At 52.6% G+C, this 20,305-nt stretch overlaps 1 protein-coding gene across 6 annotated transcripts in view; it reads left to right on the top strand.

The window, feature by feature from the left end:
• ARVCF (ARVCF delta catenin family member) overlaps positions 1-20,305 on the top strand; it is a 352,355-nt gene that overhangs the window by 323,795 nt on the left and 8,255 nt on the right. For 4 of the 6 annotated variants that reach the window (XM_072599775.1, XM_072599774.1, XM_072599780.1 and 1 more), the window contains 8 exons: positions 452-579; positions 1,479-1,629; positions 2,412-2,604; positions 3,415-3,526; positions 7,897-7,990; positions 9,086-9,139; positions 15,583-15,668; positions 18,488-18,601. In XM_072599775.1, the coding sequence (XP_072455876.1) occupies positions 452-579; positions 1,479-1,629; positions 2,412-2,604; positions 3,415-3,526; positions 7,897-7,990; positions 9,086-9,139; positions 15,583-15,668; positions 18,488-18,589 (920 nt within the window). In that variant the 3' untranslated portion in view covers positions 18,590-18,601. Of the gene's footprint in view, positions 1-451; positions 580-1,478; positions 1,630-2,411; positions 2,605-3,414; positions 3,527-7,896; positions 7,991-9,085; positions 9,140-15,582; positions 15,669-15,933; positions 17,661-18,487; positions 18,602-20,305 lie in introns of those variants that run through there. The other 2 variants (XM_072599778.1, XM_072599776.1) reach the window with 2 other exon arrangements.

The following is a 20,305-nucleotide window of genomic DNA, read 5'->3' on the forward strand; positions in this document are numbered from 1 at the left end:
CCGCTAAAGGGAGATTTTTGATCCTAGACTAAATGCATCTGAGGTCATAAGGGGGAAACTTCCCTCACTTCAGATGAGAAAACAGAGGCCTTGGGAGGGAAGTGACTTGTCTAGGGTCATCACATAGCTAGGGAATGGCAGAGCAGGATTTGATCTCAGGTCCTTCTTTCCCCCTCCGTCCCATGTTCTCTCCCAGTTCTGATATCCTAGGCTTTGGGGCACCCAGTGCTGGTGTCTCCAGGGCCTGCCTCCCCCGAGGCTGAGCAAGCTCCTCCAGGGCATTGTGTGTGCCCCCCTGCCCTGGCTCTAGGTACCAGCCCCTCTCCATCTGAGGGCAGCTTTGGCTGAGGTCTCTGCCTCCTCATGGGCAGGGTAGAGGGGCAGGGAGAGGGGAGAGCCTGGAGGCCAGAGCTTGGGGAGGCTTATGGACCTGAGTCCCTCTCTCCCCAAGGCTTCGAACTGCTTTACCAGCCTGAAGTGGTGCGTCTCTACCTCTCCGTCCTCACCGAGAGCCAGAACTTCAATACCCTGGAGGCCGCAGCCGGGGCTTTGCAGAACCTCAGCGCTGGCACCTGGATGGTGAGTACCCCCATGGGGGCTCTGCCTCCGGCCTGGGATGCCCCAGAAGACTGCATGGGAGAAAGAGCCTCTTCATTCCTGGGGGGTCCCAGCCAGAGCCTCCACCCCAAGAGAGACCCCAGTCTGGGTTTGGGAGGCCCCTCTGGGAGCCGGGATGAAGCAAGCAGCGCTGGGGAGCAGAGCTGGAATCCTGGATTTTTTTTTTTTTTTGAGGCAAGCAGGGTTAAGTGACTTGCCTAGGGCTACACAAATTGTCAGTGTCTAAGGCCAAGTTTGAACTCAGGTCCTCTTGGCTCCAGGGCCTGTGTGCTACCTCTTTCTGAAAGCTCAGCATAGATACCTCCCCTGATCTGCTGCCAGTCAGTAAAGGCCACATCCCCTCTCCCCTCTACCCCCTAGATTTGGGTTTTCCTTTCTCTAAAGCAGTCAGCCCATCAGCAGACATCACACCTACTGTCTGGGGATACAGAAGGAGGTAAAAGTCAGTCCCTGGCCTCAGGGAGTGAGCTGAGAGGCTCGTCCTCAGGGGCTAGTATAAAGGAGGAAACCAAGGCCCACAAGGCAGGTGACTTGCTTAAGGTCCCACAGCTAGGAAGGAGCCAGGCTGAGTCTGGTGTTGTCAGCTTTCTGAATTGCTTCATGAGGTTTCCGTCCTCACATCTCTCAGGATCAGGTGGTTCAAACAAGATGAGGCTGTTGTGGTAAGATGATGGCCTGATTTGGAGACAAAGGGCCTGGGTGTGAATATCAGTTCTGCTCCTTGCCCAAGCCATTCCTGGGTCTTGGTTTCCTCATGTGTTAAATCCAAGGGATGTGCCCTTGGGTGGGGCTGGGGAGAGGGAGGTGGGAGGGATGGGACAGGCTCAGGATCCCAGCGGCATCCTCTCTGCCCTGCCCAGTGGTCCACGTACATCAGGGCCATGGTGCGCAAGGAGCGGGGGCTACCAGTGCTGGTGGAACTGCTCCAATCCGACTCGGACAAGGTGGTGCGGGCTGTGAGCATTGCGCTCAGGAACCTGTCCATGGACCGGCGGAATAAGGACCTCATAGGTAGGGAGGAGGCAGCCCCTCTGCCACCGGCCCCCGGCCTTCCCATCCCATCCTCCAGGAGGCAAAGTGTACCCGTGGGGCTTGGGGCCTTTCTGGTCTCACTTTCCCTCTCAGTAAAATGGGGAGGGGGAATACTTCTCAGACCTCTCTGGCCCAGGCTTCCCCCGGGGCCCTCTCTGTGTGACTGTCAGGAGGGGGCCTTGGGCCTAAGTCCCTGTGTGACACCCCCCCACAAGTGCCCTGGGGCAGTCCCATTGGAGTGTCCCAATATGGGCACAGCTTTGCCCCTCCTCCAGGCAGACCAAGTGACTGTGGTGGGGCTTAGTGGGTGTGCCCCATACAGCCATGCAGGTGATCTCCCTGGGCAGTCCATGTGGGAGACTGTGTTCATGGACCATGTGTGTGCAGGCCAGCTCACCAGCCTCCTAGGCGTGGCCTGGGGGTAGAGGGCCCCATGTGGGCTTCTGCACGGTCCCATGTATACTGTGGGTACCCGAGCCTTCTCTGGCCCCAGCAAGTGAGTGGAGCTTTATTTCCCTTGAATTAACCCTTGGTGTTGTCAGGGCTAGGCAGGGGCTGTATTCATGGGGTTCTGGGAGAGTCCCCTGAAAAGCTCCTCCCTCCCATGCCACCTCTCCTCCCCATTGCCTGCTACCCACCCACTGGCCTGAATATCCTGCACCGAGAAGGCTGCAGAAGGGCCTTCTGGACACGTGTGCCAGTGTTAAGGAGCTTCCCAGGGTAGGGGCATTCATGTTGCTACCCCCCACACACACTGGCAGGGAGCTATGCGATGGCCGAGCTGGTCCGAAATCTGCCGAGCCAGCAGCAGCGGACAGCCAAAAACCTTGAGGAGGACACGGTGGTCGCCGTCCTCAACACCATCCATGAGATCATCACAGACAGCGCCGAGAACGCCCGCTCCCTGGTGCAGACCCAGGGCATTCAGAAGCTGGTGGGCATCAGCAAGTCGAGGTGGGTTCCTGGGTGAGCCCCCTCCTCCCTCTGCTTCTCCGTGTCCCCATCTCTAAAATGGGGGCATTGGACAAGATGATGTCTTAAGGATCTATCGAGGCAACAGAGACGGGAGGTCTGGGATCCCAGAAAGTGGGGAGAAGATTCAGGCAGGGCCAGGTCTGGAACTGCTGCCATCAGCCCCAGCTGGGAGAAATCAGCCCCTTTCCTGAACACATCTGTTCACCTCTAGTTCAGTCAGAGTAACTCAGGAAAAGCCCCCAAGTAAAATGAGCCTCCTTAAGAGGTAGTGAGCTGCCAGTCACTAGAGGTCCCCAAACAGAGGCTACTTATGAGATATATGGGCCTGGTCAAGGTGCTTCCCTTTGGTTGCACCTCATTTTCTTTACTTGTAAAACTGAGAAAATGACTTTCATACACACACACACCACCCTGACAGTTGAGGAAGTGGTTGGCCAAGTTTTTAGCACTCTCTCTTATCAGAGCTGTCATTCAGAGAAATCAAGTGACTTCCCCAAGGTCCCACAGCCAGTAAGTGCCAGAGCCAGGATTTGAACCAGGTCCCCTCCAACTCCAGCTAGGAATCTGTGGGGCAGCAGAGTTCATTAACCAAGCAAGACCTGCTACGACCCCTGGGAGAGGCCAGTTCCCAGCATAGCTGAAGATGACTTGGGTGTGCCCAAGGATCTGGCTGTTGGTTCTGTCCTCCCAGCCTCCCCCACCCCCAGGCAATTTCTAGAGCTCCCTGTGAGCCCTTCTGGAGCTGAGGCTTGGACCCAAGTCTGTCTGTGTGTTTGTCTCTCCACCCAGTCAGTCTGTGCGGGAGACCAAGGCTGCATCCCACGTCCTCCAGATGGTCTGGAGCTACAAGGAGCTCCGGGGGACCCTGCAGAAGGATGGCTGGAATAAATCTCATTTCCAGGTCAGGACTAGCAGGTGGGGGGCCTCTGGGACAAAAAAGGGGGAGCCCAAGGGATGTCCTCCATTGGGACAGATGGTTGATTGTTGACATTAATGGAGATGAGCACCCTCAGTCTCCAGCATCTGAGGGTTTCTGGAGCTTATGTGGAGGACAGGTTTAATCCTAGGGCAGCCTAGCCTTTAAAGAGGAGGGGTCTTTTTATCTTTATCTTCCTTTCCATGAGCCTCAGTTTATATATCTGCAAAAGCAGGATAGCAGTATTCCCCCCACTCCCAGGGTTGTTATCCGGAAAGCAGTTCATCCATCTCCTACTGTATGGGAATCTGAGCTCAGAGAATGATAGACACCCAGAGAAAGAAAATGCCTCGTCCAAAATTCCGTAGTGAGTCTCAGAGTCAGGATTCAGATCCAGGACTCTCCTGACTTCAGATTCAGTGCTTTTTCCACCACCCCAGCTCCTGTCCCAGAACACAAGGTGGGAGTGGGGGAGGGGGGGAGAATCACTTAGCAAAAGCTAAGGTTTATCTCTTTAGTTCTGAGTGAGAAAGATAACATACGGTGTAGATCAAGTATGGGACAGCTATTTATCTTCTCCACACAAAAGAGTGCTTTATAACACAAAAAACATTGACAAAGAATTAAACCATCAAACAGTAACCCCTGACTCCCATCATACACCTCCAGGAGGTTGATAAGTAAAACATCAAAATATGAAACACCATCTCACCTTCACCTTGACTTGGCACCGTCCAGACACATGCCTGAGGAGCCAAGCCAAGACGTGACTCATGTTCTGAGAAGGAGGCAGCTGTGGAAGATCCCTGGGCCTCCTCACCTGGTGAACTCAGAAGATAATTTTCCAGGCTAGAGACATTCATCTCGAGCTTCTCATTCAGTCAGCTATGTCCAGGGAAAGAAACATCTAACAAAAGAGGTGGCAGGGAATCCACGGCCAGGGGCAAAGGTGGGGAGAGAAGAAGAGAGGGAGGGAGGGAGAAAGGAGAGACAGAGATAGAGAGAAAGGAGAAGGAGGAAGGGAAGGGAGGAGAGGAGAAAGAGAGAGGAGAGAGAGAGAAAAGGGAGAGAGACAGAGAGAAATGGAGGAGGAAGAGGGGAGAGGAGAGAGAAAGAGACAGAGAAACAGAGAGAAATGGAGAGAGAGAAAGGAGGATGGGGAAGGGGTGGAGGTGCGAGGAGGAGAGGGAGGTAGAGACAGAGAAGAGAGAGATGGAGAGAAAGAGAAAAGGAAGTAGAGGGGAGGTGGAGAAGAAGAAAGAGGAAAAAGACAAAGAGAGGATAGGGAGGGAGGGAGGGAGGGAGGGAGAGAAGAAGAGAGAGAGAGAGGGAGAGGGAGAGACATAGAAATGGAGAGAGAAGGGAGGAGAGAAGGCTCTTTCATACTTTCCTTCTTCCTTAGAGTCCACAATCCCCACAACCCCCTAATCCCCTTTCTCCAAGTCTCCCCCGTCATCCCACCTGACCAAGCCAGCCTGCCCTCTGTCCCCATTCAGTTCACATGAGCCCAGGGCTTGGTTCAGCTCTGGTCTTGGGGGAAGTAGAGCTCCCAGTGTACTTGGAGAGAGAAGACTGACCCCACCCCCCAAACAATGAAGTGACCCACCATCCCAATTAAATAGCAGAAGGGCCTATTAAAAGGAAGTGTGTACTGAGCCTGGAGAGAGTAGCTAAGGAGGAGAGTCTGAGGCCATTTCCAAACCGAGGCTCTCTTCCCCCAAAGGACGTTGAGTGCATCCCCTGTGAGAATTCTCAAACTTGCTCACTTCAGAAATGTAGAAATAGACTTCTGTGGCCTGTTTAAAAATCTCCCAAGTAAGAATTTCACTAGGTTTCAAACCCCATTTGTTTAAGAAAACCCTATCTAAAAAAGGAGCTTCTCGCAGGGAGCTGGCATGAGCAGACTGACATCAGGAAGCGTGCCCACTGAATACTGACAAGGACCCAGATGTTCTTGGTGGATGGGACTGGAAGATGAACGCTGAGCTTTAGTGAGGACCTTCCCCTTCAGGGGGGGAGGGGGTCTCCCTTCAGGCTCTCCACGGCTGGGGAGGTCCCTTTTCCAACTGTGACCCCCATTAAAACCTACAAAGTACACAGCTTTGAATCAAACAATTGGACCTTCCAATCACTGTGCCACAAAGTATTAAACCAGGATTTTAAAAAAATACCATAGAATATTCAAATGTGTCACTCTCACAAAATATTATCAATGTGCTCATTCTACTTGGGGTTTTCTTGGCTACGATGTGGAGGGGTTGGTCATTTCCTTCTCCAACTCATTTTATAGATGGGGAAACTGAGGCAAACAAGGTTAAGTAACTTGCCCAAGGTCACATACCTAGTAAGTGTCTGAGGCCAGATTTGAACTCAATGGTATGAGTCTTCCCGACTCCAGGACAGGTGCTCTGGGCACTATGGCACTACCTACTGGCCATTTTACTTACACTGCTAGTATCCAAATGAAAATATTAACAAGAATTAATTTAATAGTTAATTCTATTTATTCTTTAATAATTAGAGTTCTTATTTGCCCGGTCTGTGAGCCTTGACAAAGCACTTGCCATGTGTCTGGCCCTGCCCTCAGGTTGCTCACTAATCCAAGAGGCACCTGCAGGTCCATACAAGATGCAAGACACCTTGGAGGAGAAGGTGCCGGCAGCCAGGGTGACCAGGAGAAGCCTCCTGAAGGCAGGAGACCTGGGCTTCAGGGCTGTCTCTGACATGCACCTAGTCTGTGTCAACATGCCAAGTCCCTTCCCGAGCCTCAGTGTCCCCATCTGTAAAATATGGATAACACAGTGGACATTACATCCACCGTGAGGGGCTGTGATGAGGATTACAGGAGCTCATGAACCTCAAGGGTCACTGACTTTCTGTGTAACCAGGAATAAGTGTCTTCACCTCTCCAGCCTCAGTTTCTTCATCTGTTCAATTGAGGGTTTGGACTAGATCCCTGTCAGCTCAAAACCCGTTAGCTTCTGGTGCTAAGAGCTCTGAGCTTTATATAAATGTGAGCTCCCACTGTCGCAAAGGTTCCTGCTAGTCTAGGATCCAGCAGAGACAGGACTGTGGTCATTGCCAGGAGTGTACCCGGGAACGGCACAAAGGGGCTGAGGCCCTTGAGCCTGGGGGTTAGTGGAAGTGACTGTGAGGGAGGTTGACTATGGAGAATAGGAAGGTGACTGTGAGGTCCCCAGGCAGGCAGTCAATCAACAAACATTCTAAGTGTCTGGTCCTGTACTGAGTGCTGAGGATACAAAGACAAAAGCAGGGTCCCTACCCTCAGGGAGCTCACATGCTAAAGGGGCACTCTCTAGCAGTGGGGGGCGGCCAGGAAAGGCCTACAGAAGGTAGCAGGTGAAGGAAGCCAGGAGACAGAGGTGAAGAGGGAAAGCATTAGTCATGAGACACAGCCAATGCAAAGGCAAAGAGGCAGGAGATGGGCTGTAAGGAATATCAAGGAGACCCTTAGGATGCCAGATAGGGAGAAGAACGAGAAGACCAGAAGGAAAGGAAGAGGCTGGGCTCTGAAAGCTATGAAAACCAAAGAAGATTTTCAATTTGATTCTGAAAGCAATAGGGATTATGGAGTAAGGACATGAACCTGTGCTTTACAGGATAACTCTGGTGGCTAAGGCAGACAGCCCTGCCCCCAGCTATTGCAATGGTCAAGGTGAGAAGTGACAAGGGCTCCAGGGTGAGGGCAGTGTTGGAGGAGAGAAGGGGTGTATTCAAGAGATACTGTAAAGGTGATGGAGTGTAGAAGTCCAGCCTCCATCAGGAGGGAGGCCACTTAATCCTGAGACCAACGTGAGGGAGAAGGAAGTGCTAGAAGGCTCCTGAGTGGTGGAGAAGAGAGTACTCACATTAAATGGCCTCAAATGTATCTGTAAAAGAAGAGGCTCTCTGGGTTCTCAGATGAGAGGGTGGGGGAGAGGGAGCCATGGAAGGCATGAGGAGGGGTGAGAAGGTTTGGAGGAGCTGCCATGGAGAGCTGATAAGAAGGTAGAGTAAGACTGCCAAGCAATAGTGAGGGCCCAGCTGAGGGTGGGTAACAGAAATTTGTAGAGGACCCGGTCAGGACCATGGTCTGATTTTCTACTTTTGTTCAGCAATGCATGTGTAGGAGCAAGGATGACAAATGGTGGGAGTGACCTTAATCATTAGTATGCTAAGGATTCAGGAGAGGAGGAGAGTTTAGGATTGAGATGGGGAGAAGAGGAGAGAGTGGGGAGATGGCCTGGGCAAGATCTGAGGAGTGATTGGGGATGGCCACTCTCCCTTGAGCTCCCTGGGAACCTGAAACCTTGGGTTCCATGTCCCTCGATGATGAGCGGTGTTTTTCTGTCTAGTCGGTGGCATCTAGCACCCCCAAGGGATCCAAAGGGACTCCAGGCAAGGCTGGCTATGACGACAGCACCCTGCCTCTGGTGGAAAAGACCCACGGTGAGTGTGGGAGTCGGGCATCCTCTGGTGATGATCCCAGGGCTGGGGAGACTTTCCTTCCATCCCATTTGTCTGCATGTTTCTCAAGGTCTGCACAGCCGTGGAAGCAGGGCCAAGATCCTGGGGTTCTGGGGTCAGGTTTATAAGTTCAGCCCAGAACAGTCATTTAGTCCTCCTGCATCTTGATTACAGCAAAGGTGCCCAGCACCTTCATAAGGGTTTAATGGTCCAACCTTCCTGGCTTCCTCTGGACAGGGCCATCAAAAGGAAACCCTTCGCTTAGATAATGCTTTTGTACAAAGGAAAGAAAGAATACCGTTCTTGTTCAAGCAACAAAGTTGAAGCATCGCAAAGGGCAGGAAAATCCTAGCCAACCAGAGGGCACATGGTCAATGCCTTTCCCTCTGATCTTCAGTGTTTGCCAGTCACAGCTTCGTCCCCAACCCAGGCAGAAGGAGCTCGTCCTAGGTCATTTCACCAATACCAGAGGCGATAGCGCCAGGGCCATGTTCTTGGACCCACTGGTTCCTCTTCCTTTCAGAGCAAAGGCAGCCAGGGTGATGGCAGCAAGTGACCTGGGGCTCTGGGTTCATCTTGTCCCCTACCCCTCCAGGAGCCTTCATACCCACCAGGGCCAACCTCCAGACTGGTCCCTTTGCTGTGATTCCAGATGTTATCCTAGCAGATTAGGGAGAATCTGGGCTGAGGTACCCTGGAGTGTTGGGCCACAACTGTACTCTTTGGGGCCACATCTGTCCTTTGTCAGCTTCCCAGACAGGATGGCCCTCCTCTTCCAACTAGGGACCAGGGGTCAACATGGCTGGTGGGGGAAGGGGCCACACTCACCTTCCTGACTTTCTGACTTCCTCCTTCTTCATTTTCTTCCTACTTCGGTCAGAGGCCCTTCTCTGTCCTCCCTTGTCTCTCCCCTCTTCTTCCTTATCTCTTGTCTCTACACTCCTCTCTCTTCTTTCATTTCCACTCCTGGAAGTCTAATCTCAACCTGGCCTAAGAACCCTCCTCACTCGGTCTCCATCCCTGGGTGAGGCAGGAGCTGCCACCCTTCAAATGGACCGATTCCTTCTTGTCTTGTAGATTACGAGAGGCGTGGCAGCCGTGATATGATCCCATTGGATGAACTCGGCCCAGGTAACTGCTAACCCAGCCCTCCCTTCATCTGTATGCCCCTTACGCTCCCTGCTTAGTACAGTGTCTGAAGGAGATGATGGAATATTCAGACCCGGAGTCTTCCTTCTGCCAAGAGTAACTGTCTCTTCTCCCCTCGGCCCCCATGTAATTAGGATTTCCCATTCTGGGCCAGGGTAGGACATGACTGAGAAGAACCTCCCTGCTCAGGGGACATTAAGGCCCTTTGGTAGTTCATAGGCATAACCTTCTCCTGGAGAAAGAAACACGGCTCTGAGGAGGGTCAGGGCTTGGCTCACCAATTTCCTGTGAGGTTGTAGAGAAACTGTTCAGAAACGTTACCATCCCTCTCTTCCCGATGAGGACACTGAGGTTCAGAGAGGCTCACACCTCACCCAGGCTCCCAAAGTTAATGACAGAACTGGGACTCCTACTGGGTCATTTGATTCTAAGGCCAGCCACCCCCACCAGAACTGTCTGAAAGCCCTAGAAATCGAGGACATCCAAAATGCCATCCCTGGCCAGACCCATGGTTAAGGATCCTCTCAGGTCAGAGTTCCAGGAAGCAATTTATGGCAGACCTGGTTAGCTGGCTCCATGACCTCATCATGAGAACTGCCAGACATTCCCCCAGTTACCCATGAGCACATCTTTAAGTGAAGGCTTCTCTTGCATTTACACTCTTCTGGAGACTGTTTATCTTGTTGGCCTGTGAAGCCTGCTTGGGCGGTACCCACTGTCTGCCAGGGTGGCCACTGACCCCAAGCCCACAACTGGCCACACTAGGTACGCGGTGACAAAACCAGCTGGAAGTTCTTCCCCCAGACTGAGAAGAAGGTGGCCTACTGCTTTCTGGGAGCAAGCCCCCCACAACAGAGGAGGCCACTGATTCACAGAAGGTGGGGAGAAGATTGTCTTACCTTAGTCACCGAGTCTGTGACTCAAGAGGATGGAGGCCACCCCACTATACCCAGGGAGGCCACTGACCCACAGAAGGTGGGGAGAAGATTGTCTTACATTAGCCACCAAGTCTATGACTCAGCAAGGCAGGGGAGAATGCTGCTGCAGGAGCCAGGGAGAAGGCAGATTGTCCCACATTAGTCAGCATATCTGCCCCTCACCAGGACAGAAGACTGTTCCACAATGACCAGGCAGAAGATGGTCCCCGCAGCAGGACAGACAGTTGTCTGTCTACCTGCCATCCTGAAGGAATACCCCTGGGGATTCTAAGGTCCCCCAAGCCAAGGACATCTCTGCTCTTTCCTATTACCATGACCTTCTGCCCACTCAGGGAAGAAGCATGTCCCTGTGGGAGGAAAGACAGAGAACATGGCGCTCTATGAGGTCCCCGCAGGTGGATCCCCGAGTACCTCAGGACCCACACCTTAGGAGGAAACACTAGTTCAAAGGCTCAGGGCCTAGTGCCCAGCAGGCATAACTCTTCCCATCCACCCCCAAAGCCCAAGCCAGATCCATGTCAGTCACGGGAATCAGTGATTGGCTGGACAGCGACACTACTGCAGAGTTATCCAGGACCTCATGGCCATAGTGAAGGAGCCTCCTCTATCCAGAAAAGCCAACCTCCTACCCTGCTTCAAGGCCTCTTAGGAAGGGGCTCCCAGCACCTCTGGAAGCGGCCCAGCCCCTTCCCAACAGCTCCAGAGGTTAGGAGAGGTTTCCTCACATCCCATTCTCCCGTTACTCCTGGGTCTGCCCCCTGAGGCCAAACCCAGCAAGGGCCAAACCTTTTTCCCTATGACAGGCCTTCAGATACCTCCAGACAGCTAATGTGTCTGTCCTCCCTACATCTTGTCCTCCTCAGGCTGAACAAAGAATGTTATTGTTTTAACCAAGACTTTTTGAAGTAATCGAACTTAGGGGCAAACTTCACCTCTCTGGGTCTCAGTTTCTCCATCTGTAAAAGGTGCAAGTTGAGCCTAGGGGATCACTAGGATTTCTTTCAGCTCTGGATCTACCATCCTCTGACAGAAGCTCCTTCCACTGGCCTTTGGGTCACAGGTTTCCAGACCTCTCCCAGCCCTCAGCTTCTGGACACATTCTGTGGAGGATTGTCCTGAAACGTGAAGCCTAGAACTGGTCTGACCAGGGCAGAGTTCCTGTAACTTCTCTCATCTGAGGCCCCACATCTGACATAATACCGCCTGAGAGCCACCAGCTTGTCCATTTTCCAGGTCCTTTGACTCCGCCACCAAAACCTGTGACTTTTTGGCTAAGCTGTTGGCCAGCCGTGTTCTTTCCCACCCATTATCTGTGAAACTGGCCCTTTTGAGTCTGTGTGTAGAATGGAAGGGTGTTCAGGGAGGACAAGCCCCTCTGGTGGGAGAGCTGCTCAGCCACCTTTGGTGTCCACCTATCCCCCTCCCCAACTCTCAGAAGGGGCAGCATGCACAGTGGCCACACTCTGGTAAAGCCAGCAGACAAGCTAGCCCAGGGGCCTCAAGCCTACCAGTGATTCAGGGGGATGGGCACCCCAAACATGTGAGGATCTCCCCTGGCACAGGAGGGACACATGTTGATCTGAGCTCACTGAAAGCAACATGGGGCAGCCTGGCCATCTCCTCCTTAGCCGGAGTCTCCACTCCCTTGCTGACCAGTTTCTTCTAGACTTCTGGGGCCAACATCCATCCTCCTGAGAAGAGAAAACAGCAAAACCCAAGCCGCGAAATTCAGCCCTGTTGCCATAATCTGTCATTGGTCAGCCAACATTTAGTAAGCTTCTACTATGTGCCAGCTAGTCCTGTGCCTTCTCTGATCCCTCTCTTGCTTTGCCATCACTAAAAAAAAAAACCCCACCTTTTTATCATTCATTGCCAGGCCCAGTTCCTTCTGGGTAGTTGGGTAGTACAGTCTTTAGAGCTCTGGGCCTGGAATCCAGAAGACCTGAGTTCAAATCTTTCCTCAGATCCTTACTAGCTGTGTGACTCTGGGCAAGTCACTTAACCTATTTGCTTCAGTTTCCTCAACTATAAAACAGGGATAATAATAACACCTTCAAGTGTTGTTGTAAAAAAGAAAAAACGTACTGTTTGTAAAGCACTTAGTGTGTGCCCAGCACTTAGTAGGTGCTTTACAAAGATTTGTTTCCTTCCTTAAGGGCTCCTGACACCGTTACCTCTCACAAGGGCTCATAACCTTTGTGAATGTCCTGGCACCTCTGCTAGTCCGGAGAAGTCTGTGTAGTATATTTGTAAACGTGTAAAGTAAAATGCCGAGAATCCCAAAGTACCCCAGTGATAATGGAAGCCAAAGTCTTCTTAAAAGCAGCTCAGAAACCCTGGGTTCAGGGCCCCTGTTGGCTAGGTCAGTCAACTTTCATTTATTAGGCACCTACTGTGTGCCAGGCAGGGGGCTAAGCACAGGCAGGGTGGAAATAGCTTCTTTATTTTGGCTCAGTTACCCTCCCTGGTTTTCATCTTCCAAACATCTTTCCTAAGAACTCTGAGCCTGTCCCTGGGCACCCTACTTATCCGCACCATCCTCCCCTCACTCATGATCATCTAACTGGAGAAAAGCAAAGGCAGAGAGAAGACCATACAAAGGGGAGATCCAGAAAGCAGTCGGGGGATAGTGGAGCTCAATGGTGCTTCCCCTTCTCCTTATCATGAGTGGAGAGTTGCCCATTCCAGCCCCTAAGCCAGCTTGTCCTGCAAAACCCAAGTCCATTACATGCTGTCTCTCATCTCTTCTAACTCTTTGAAGTCTGCTCTCCTGGAGCACAGGACTCCCCAGAGGCTGTGCCTGGCTTTCCTCCTCTTTGTCATCACATAACATGATCACTCTAGGAAGGAGTGGTTTTGAGGCTGGTTTTTACCTTTTCCCTCCTTGTTGGCCTGATGTGGGACCAGATAAGCTGTTCGCTTGATTTTTCCCTCCATGTTTTGAAGATGAGGTTACAGGTTTATCATATTAGCTGCTCAGGTGAGGGCAGAGCACTAGCCAATGTCTGGATAATTGAGGCTGCCCTCCTCTTCCTCACAATGGTATCTTGCTTCTAGGCTGGGTTTGTGATCTATTTCCTCCTTCTGTCCAGGTGGTCTTTAGTATACTTTTACCAATCTTTTATTTCACCTTCTTTATTTCATCCTCATGCCTTGTGGGAGCCAGGGGTGGTCTGACCCCTGATGTTCACATTCGGGACCAAGTTAGGGTCCCAGGGATTTGCAAGAGGATGTGCTGACTTTAAGGGACACTATGGAGGAGATTTGGGGGGCATCTTCCCTGGCAGACCAAGAAGTCTTCAAACGTGCCACAGTCTTAGGACATAAGAGCTGGCAATCTCAGGTACCATCTGGTCCATCCGTCCACCCCATCACCCTTCTCTGACAAATTCCCACTTTCTCAGCATTGAGATTGAACCTTGGCAAGGTCCAGATGAGTTTTCCTTCCTTCTAGACCAAGACTCGCTGCCATGACCCACCCTGGGCTTCATTCCATGACCCAAGGAACTCCTGTGTCCTGGGGTGTTGGTGTCTGCTGATGGTGGGGTGCTCTACATCTGAGGACAGACCCAGAGTCAGGATAATTTGGACAAAATCGCTTAGGTCTGAGAGTTAGGGTTCTTCTGAAGGCTGCATCATCAAACTTGGGGAGCCAGGGGGAGAGTTCCACTGAGGACAGTGAGTGCTAGGGGTCCTGGTGATGGCTGGGAGGAGAAAGCAGCCACTACCAGTCCCTCTAATGACTGCCCCCAGAGAGCACTGGTCCTCTTAAGACTGAATGGAGGGGAGGCAGAGCTCAGGGAAACCTCAGGCAGAAGACCATCCAGAAAACTCAACTTTACAAGAAGGAAATCTGATACTAATCTCTCCATTATGACAAGTGCCCAGGAAACTTAAGTGTGCCTGTCAGTTAGTGAGGGTGACGGGGCTGTCCAGTGGGATGAGAGGCTCTGTTTGTCACCACTAATGAGGAGATGAAGTGCACCAGGGAGGTAAATGAGTGCATGTGATCCCTGCCAAGGCTCTACAGCCCCATGATTTCTGGAATCCCTAGGGTACTCCTTTATATAGACCCATTTGTCCTCAGGTCCCCATCAAAGAAGGTATCTGGGTCCTGCCAGACCCCAGCTCTGATCTGATAAGGAACTCAAAGGGCATCCAGCCTTACCTCCTTATTTTACATATGAGGAAACTGAGGCCTGAATTGGGAAAGGGGCTTTTCTAAGGCCAAGTAGAGAATAAATGTTGAAATCAGGATTCAAACTCAGAACTGGTGTAGTAAAAAGAGCCCTAATCCTGGAGTCAGGGGATCTAGAACCTAGAACCCTAGATTCAGATCTGGAGTCTCCTCAGAGACCAGCAAGTTTCACTCCCTCATTTTACTGAGGAGGAAACTGAGGCCCTGAAAGCAGTGACTTCCCCAAGGTCACACAGCTAGTACATGTCAGAGGTAAGATTCTCACTTGGGTCTTCTCAATTCACATCTGCTATTCTCTCCACCAAGGCATATTGCATCCTAGGCAAAAGGGCTGGGGCATTCGGGCCCAGAGTGTAAGATGGGGCTTGCCACAGGGCAGGCAGTTAGCGCCTACCTCTTCCAGGGCTGGGCCCTGTATGCAGAAAGAGCTTCATAAATATGTGCTAAGCCGCCTCTGGTCAGCCCCCATTAGTTTGACAAGCATTATTAAGCCTCTACTGTATACAGAGCCATGTGCTGAATACTGGGGATACAGAGAAAAAATAAAAGTGAGCTCTTTCCCTCAGGGGGCTTCTAAGGGTGGGACGGAGCTACAACATGGGCACAGAGATATGAACCCCAGATAACTGAGGAGGGAGAGTCTTCCCTTCGGAAGTGGCCCTGAGAGGAATCTTAAAGGAAGCCAGGGTTTCTCAGAGGTGGAGGTGAGGAGGGAGGGCATTCCAGGCATGGGGGACAGCCTTTGCAAAGGAGTGGAGGTAAGAGATGAAATGCTGAGCTCAGGAAACAGTGAAGAGGTAATGAATCTAGACTTTTTCTGTACTGGCATTTACTGTTTAAAAAAAAAAACTATGGGAAGACAGCTAAGGGGATGGCAAGGTTCATCTGGCATAGGTAGATGGCAGACGTTGTAGGCAGCGGATGCCTCCATATTTCTATAATTCCAGTAGGATGGGAGGGGCCGTTCCTGGGAGGAGGGGATGAGATCAGGGGCACAAGGAATAGAGGAGCTGCTTCTCCAGGTCCCAGAGGCCAGGAGGAGAGCATGGGCGCTGAAGGAAAGGGGATCTGAACCAAACCGAGGAAGGTCCTGCGACGGTGGGGGACTGTGTCTGCCTAGAGTCTGAGCTTGGTCTCTTGCCTTGGCACATTGTGGGGTGGAGCCTGTTTTCTCATCTGTGAAATGGGGCTGCTGACCCTCCCGCTGTCTCCCTCTGTGGATTGTGGGAGGAAGGTCCTTGAGTCTCAAAGTACCATGAAAAATTCGCTGTCTTTGTTTCTGTCCTCAGATGGCTACTCTACCATTGACCATCGGGAACGGAAATACCGAGCTGGGGACCCCTCGGGGGATGCCTCCGAGAAGGAGCCTTTGAAAGTAAGTGGCTATTGTGGGGAGCTCTTCCCTGGGATCTGGCCTGGATAGGGAGCGTCACAGAACTTGGTGTCGTCCTAGACCCTCTTTCTCAAAATCTGTCAGCTCAGAGCTGAATATGAAAGCCCCAAAGGGAGGGCCTCCTACCAGGGTGAAGGGAACACTTCTCACCCCCAACCCTCAGCTTTCATTTGCTCAAATGGTTCACCAACAAATCCCTCCCACCCCATGGATGTTCCCCAAATGTCTGTTTTCCTTTTCATCGTAGGTTTAGTTGTTCATCCCTGACCCCTCTCCCTGTCCAGTGGGCAGAGCTCTGTGGGAGAGATGGACATTTAAGTTCTCTTCTGTGGTGACGAACAGCTGGGGACGTGTGGATGACATGTATGTGGATGTGCGTGCGTGAATGCCTATAGAACTGGCCTCATGCGTCAGCAGAGTAGGGGGCGGCCTCTGTAGTGTGAAAGGAGGGGTACTCAGTCAACAGGCTCTTGTTTAAGGTTGACTGTGCACCCAGCTCCCAGCTATGACCCACGGGAGAGATGCATCCCTGCCCTGTGGGAGCTGAGCATCTGGCCAGGGCCAGAGCTGGGAGGGGCCCATGGGCCTCACTCACCAAAGGAGGGTGGGCCAGACAAGCCAGCCTGCCCTAACGGACTAAGCTAGTAACAAGCTGCCAGGAAAGGGAGCAAGTAGTGGGAGCCAGGATGGGATTAGAGATGGGTTCAAATGCCAAGGTGAGGAGTGAGAATCTATCTTATAATTAGAAACTATGAAATGTTGCTGGGGGGGGACGTGATGTAATCAGGAAGATCAGTCCAGAAGTGTATGGAGGGAAGAGAGCAGTGGCCAGTTAGGGGGCCGCCCACTTTAGAGAGCTGTAAGGAGATCTGTCTGTTAGCCCCCAAGCCCTCCACAGCTCCTGAGAGGGATGTTGGTCCAGGTAAGAGGTGTTGAGGGCAGGAACAAGGAGAAAGTGGGGGGAGGGGACACGTGGTAGAGATGGAATCAAAGAAATTGCCAACAAGTACTTAAGCACCTATTATGTACCAGGGCTTTGCCCAGTGCTGGGGTACGAAGGAAGGCAGAGCCACAGTCCCTGCCCTCGGGGGGCTCCCAGGTACATGGACAGAAGAGCCTGGGTGGCCCTGGGCTTCCATCCTGCGTGACTTGGGGAGGACAGCAGGGCCATCAGCAGAGGAGAAGTCATGGAGGGTTGAGGTCTGAGGAAGAAATGATGAGATGCAGGGCTTGAGGCTTTTGGGGGGAACATCCAGCCAGAGCCGACCCCAGGCAGGACCAAAGAGGCAATTCAGAAGCAGGTTGAGCACCTACTATGTGCCTGGCTTACATTTCACATGGGGTCTAACTATAAAGTAATGCTAGTAAGTTCAAGGTAGAGAGGGAGCTGGCCGGCCTCGGGGGGATCCCAGGAGGATCCTGCCAGTGTACAAGGTGGTAAAGGATGCTGGGGACTTGACAAGACACAGATGTGGGGGTGGGATTGGGGAGTGATGCAGAAGTTAAACACCCCTTGGTAGGTCCCATCCTTTCAGGCCCCCAGAAGTGTAACTTCCCAGATAGGGGTCAAGTGGTGGGGGGGGAACCCAGGTCCCGTGTGTATGAGAGGGATGAGGAGGAGGAGCCAAACTTTAGCAGAGGAAACTGGACCCCTGCACACACTGGGACACGCTCCCTTACCGCAGGCCCCTTGTAGCAGGCCCAAAGGGCTGCCTGGGAGAGAATTGGCTCCAGTCCACCCCCTTCTCAGGCCCACTGCCCTCCCCCACCCCTGCCTGCTGCCTCCACTGTCTCCTGTCCAGCTTCTGGTTCTTTGGGGAACTCGGACATCTGCATGTGTCTGTCTGTGGGTCCATGTGTCTGTGTGTGTGTGAGAGAGAGAGAGACAGAGAGAGACAAGCAGAGAGACACAGAGAGAAAGGTGGAGGGAGAGAGAGAAAGATAGAAACAGACACAGAGAGAAAGGTGGAAAAAGAGAGACAGAAAGACAGGAAGAGACACAGAGAGACAGAAGCAGACAGAAAGGTGGAGAGAGACAAGAGACACAGAAATATAGAAGCAAATATGGGGAGCAAGGTGAGGAGAGGAGACAGCCCGAGGGGAGGGGCTAGCCCTGTGCTGCAGGGCCAGCCAGAGGCTGAGCTGCTGGGCATCCCCTCAAGAGCCCTAAGAGGCCAGACCTGCCCTCCCTGCCCACTCTAGGTTTGGCACATCTGCTTCTCCAGCTGAGAGTGGGGAGCCACTGAGCCTCAGTTTCCTTCACACAGTAAAGGTGCCTCTGGGGACCTTTTTAGCACTTGGCAGATGACCTTTGGCCTCTCCAACTCTAATTGCTTCCAGCATGAAGTTCTCATTTTACATCTGAGGAAACTGAGGCTCAGAGAGGCTCATAGAATTTAGAACTAAGGTCCTGGAATGGCCCTTAGTGCTCAGCGGTGGGGTCCAATCCCTTCGTCTTGTTGGGAAGAAGCAGAGAGAAGGCAATTTCCCCAAGGTCACCCAGTGAGTTAATAGGAGAGTGGGGATTCAGGTCCAGAGCTCATGGGTCCCAACCCTCTGAGGGATGTTTGTGGTGCCCTCCCCCCATTTCCACACAGCCCGAGGGGAGGGTGGGGGCAGTATTGTGTCTCCTCCTCTACCTCTTTGTCACTAATTCTGCTCCCGAGGTGGCATCCATCCATCTGTCCTGTCAGCGTACGTCCATCCGTGTCCCATGCCCCACCTCTGCCTCTGTCAACGTCTGATTAACCTCCTCTGTTTTGCTTTAATGCCTCCCCCTGCCCCTGCCCTGCCTGCTCCAGACAGACCCAGCTAGAAAGCCCCCCCACAGGAGTAACCGGGCTTCAGTGAATCTGGTGGACGGCCGGGACCCTAAGCCACCGCCCGTTGACTCCTGGGTCTAACTTGCATGCCTGGTACGTCTCTGTTCTGCTCTGCTCAGCTGGGGCCCGAGCTTGTGATTAACCCTGTGTGGGGCTGCATGCTTGTCCCTCCCTCGTCCCTGGAATGTCCTGGCCTTCCCTCCTTCTGGTCAAAGCCAGGCCTGGGCCTGGGCTCAGGACAGGGGGACAGGTTCCCCAGAGAGGTCATAGAGGGAGCTCTAGTGATGGCCCTGGGGGCCACAGAAAGCTATATTCATGATGGATTGGCTCCAGTTGCCTGAAAGGGGAATGGGGAGGGGTCCTGTAGGAAGTCTGAGAGGAAACAAGCTGGGCAGTGTTTGGTGCCCTGGGTGGGCTCTGCAGTTCTCTCTGACTCTTCCCTCCCCCTGGGATTTCACCAATGGCCATTCTCACTATTAGGGACAAAACCCCTTGACCTAATATACTGGTGTCTCATCCTCCTTTGTTCAAGTACTTGGGGCCACTCAAGGAAGCTCCAAATCAGCCTGCCTGGCCAGCCTGCCCTGAGAGAACCTGGGCACAACCTCCCACACATGGCTCAGAGTCTCTGAGGCATCCAGGCCCACCCTCACTGGAACTAGAGGTCCTTCTGTTGCATCTCCAGCACATGGGCTTGCCACCCTGCTTGAGCCTTAAGGGTCTCAAGGCAGACCCACGCCTTGTTTCATGCTAGGATGACCCAGACAAGACTCCCCTTGTCCTTCTCAGGACCCTGAGGACTCTGAGCCCCTGCCCCTCCACCCCCTGGCTTCCTGAATAATAAGAAGAATGATGATAAGTCCTCCCCGATCCCTCCTCATGCCCCCAGAGACTCTGCCTCCCAAAGCCCCTGCCAGGGGAACCCACTGTGGGCAGGCTTGGTGGGCAGGCCTAGCCACAGGGCCTGTGTCTGCTTTCCAGATGCCAGCCTAAGATGGGAGAGGCTTACCACCATCAATCTGCCCTGTGAAGGAGAAGGCCCTTGGGAGTGGCCTCCCATCCTTCAGCCCCACAGTGACGGTGGCAGACTGGTCCCAGCCCTTCTGCTTTCTACTGCTGTAGTCTTGGGTCAATCCCTTCTCCACTCCTCAGTTTCCTCCTTTATAAAATCAATAGGTTGGGCTAGCTGGCCTCTAAGGTCTCCTCCCTCTATCTCTGTGATTAGCAAGTCCCATGATGAACTGTTATTTAACTACTGGCACTCCAGATGTGAGATCTGTGTCCTGTGGCCAGCAGGTGACATTGTAGGACATGAAAAGAGGGGGTGCTCTCTTTGAGCACTGCAGGAATGGCCCATGTCAATGCTGGGATCCTCTGGGCTCTGTAAACGAATCCTCAGTAGGAAGATGAGGCCCAGGCCTTCCTTGGAGAGGCAGGAGAATGAGGCTGGCAGAGTTGGCATCTTGGTGGGCCTGCAATGCCATCAGGTGTCTCACTGGCCATGGAAGATAGGAGACAAGAATTAATTCAGCACCTCCAGTGTGCCAGGCACTGGGCTAAGTGCCTTTTTTATACAAACACTGCTTCATTTGATCCTTACAACCCTGCAAGATAGATGCTATTGTATCTTCATTTTACAATCAAAGAAACTGAGGCAGCCAGAGGTTCAGGGACTTGTCCAGGGTCACACAGCTAGGAAGTGTCTGAAGCCAGATTTGAACTCAGGCCCAGCACTCTAACCACTGGGCACCTAGCGGCTTCTTCTCCTGCCAGAATCATGAGAAGCACAAACAAAAG

Source organism: Notamacropus eugenii, chromosome 4, assembly GCF_028372415.1.
Source record: "Notamacropus eugenii isolate mMacEug1 chromosome 4, mMacEug1.pri_v2, whole genome shotgun sequence".
Lineage (NCBI taxonomy): Eukaryota > Metazoa > Chordata > Mammalia > Diprotodontia > Macropodidae > Notamacropus > Notamacropus eugenii.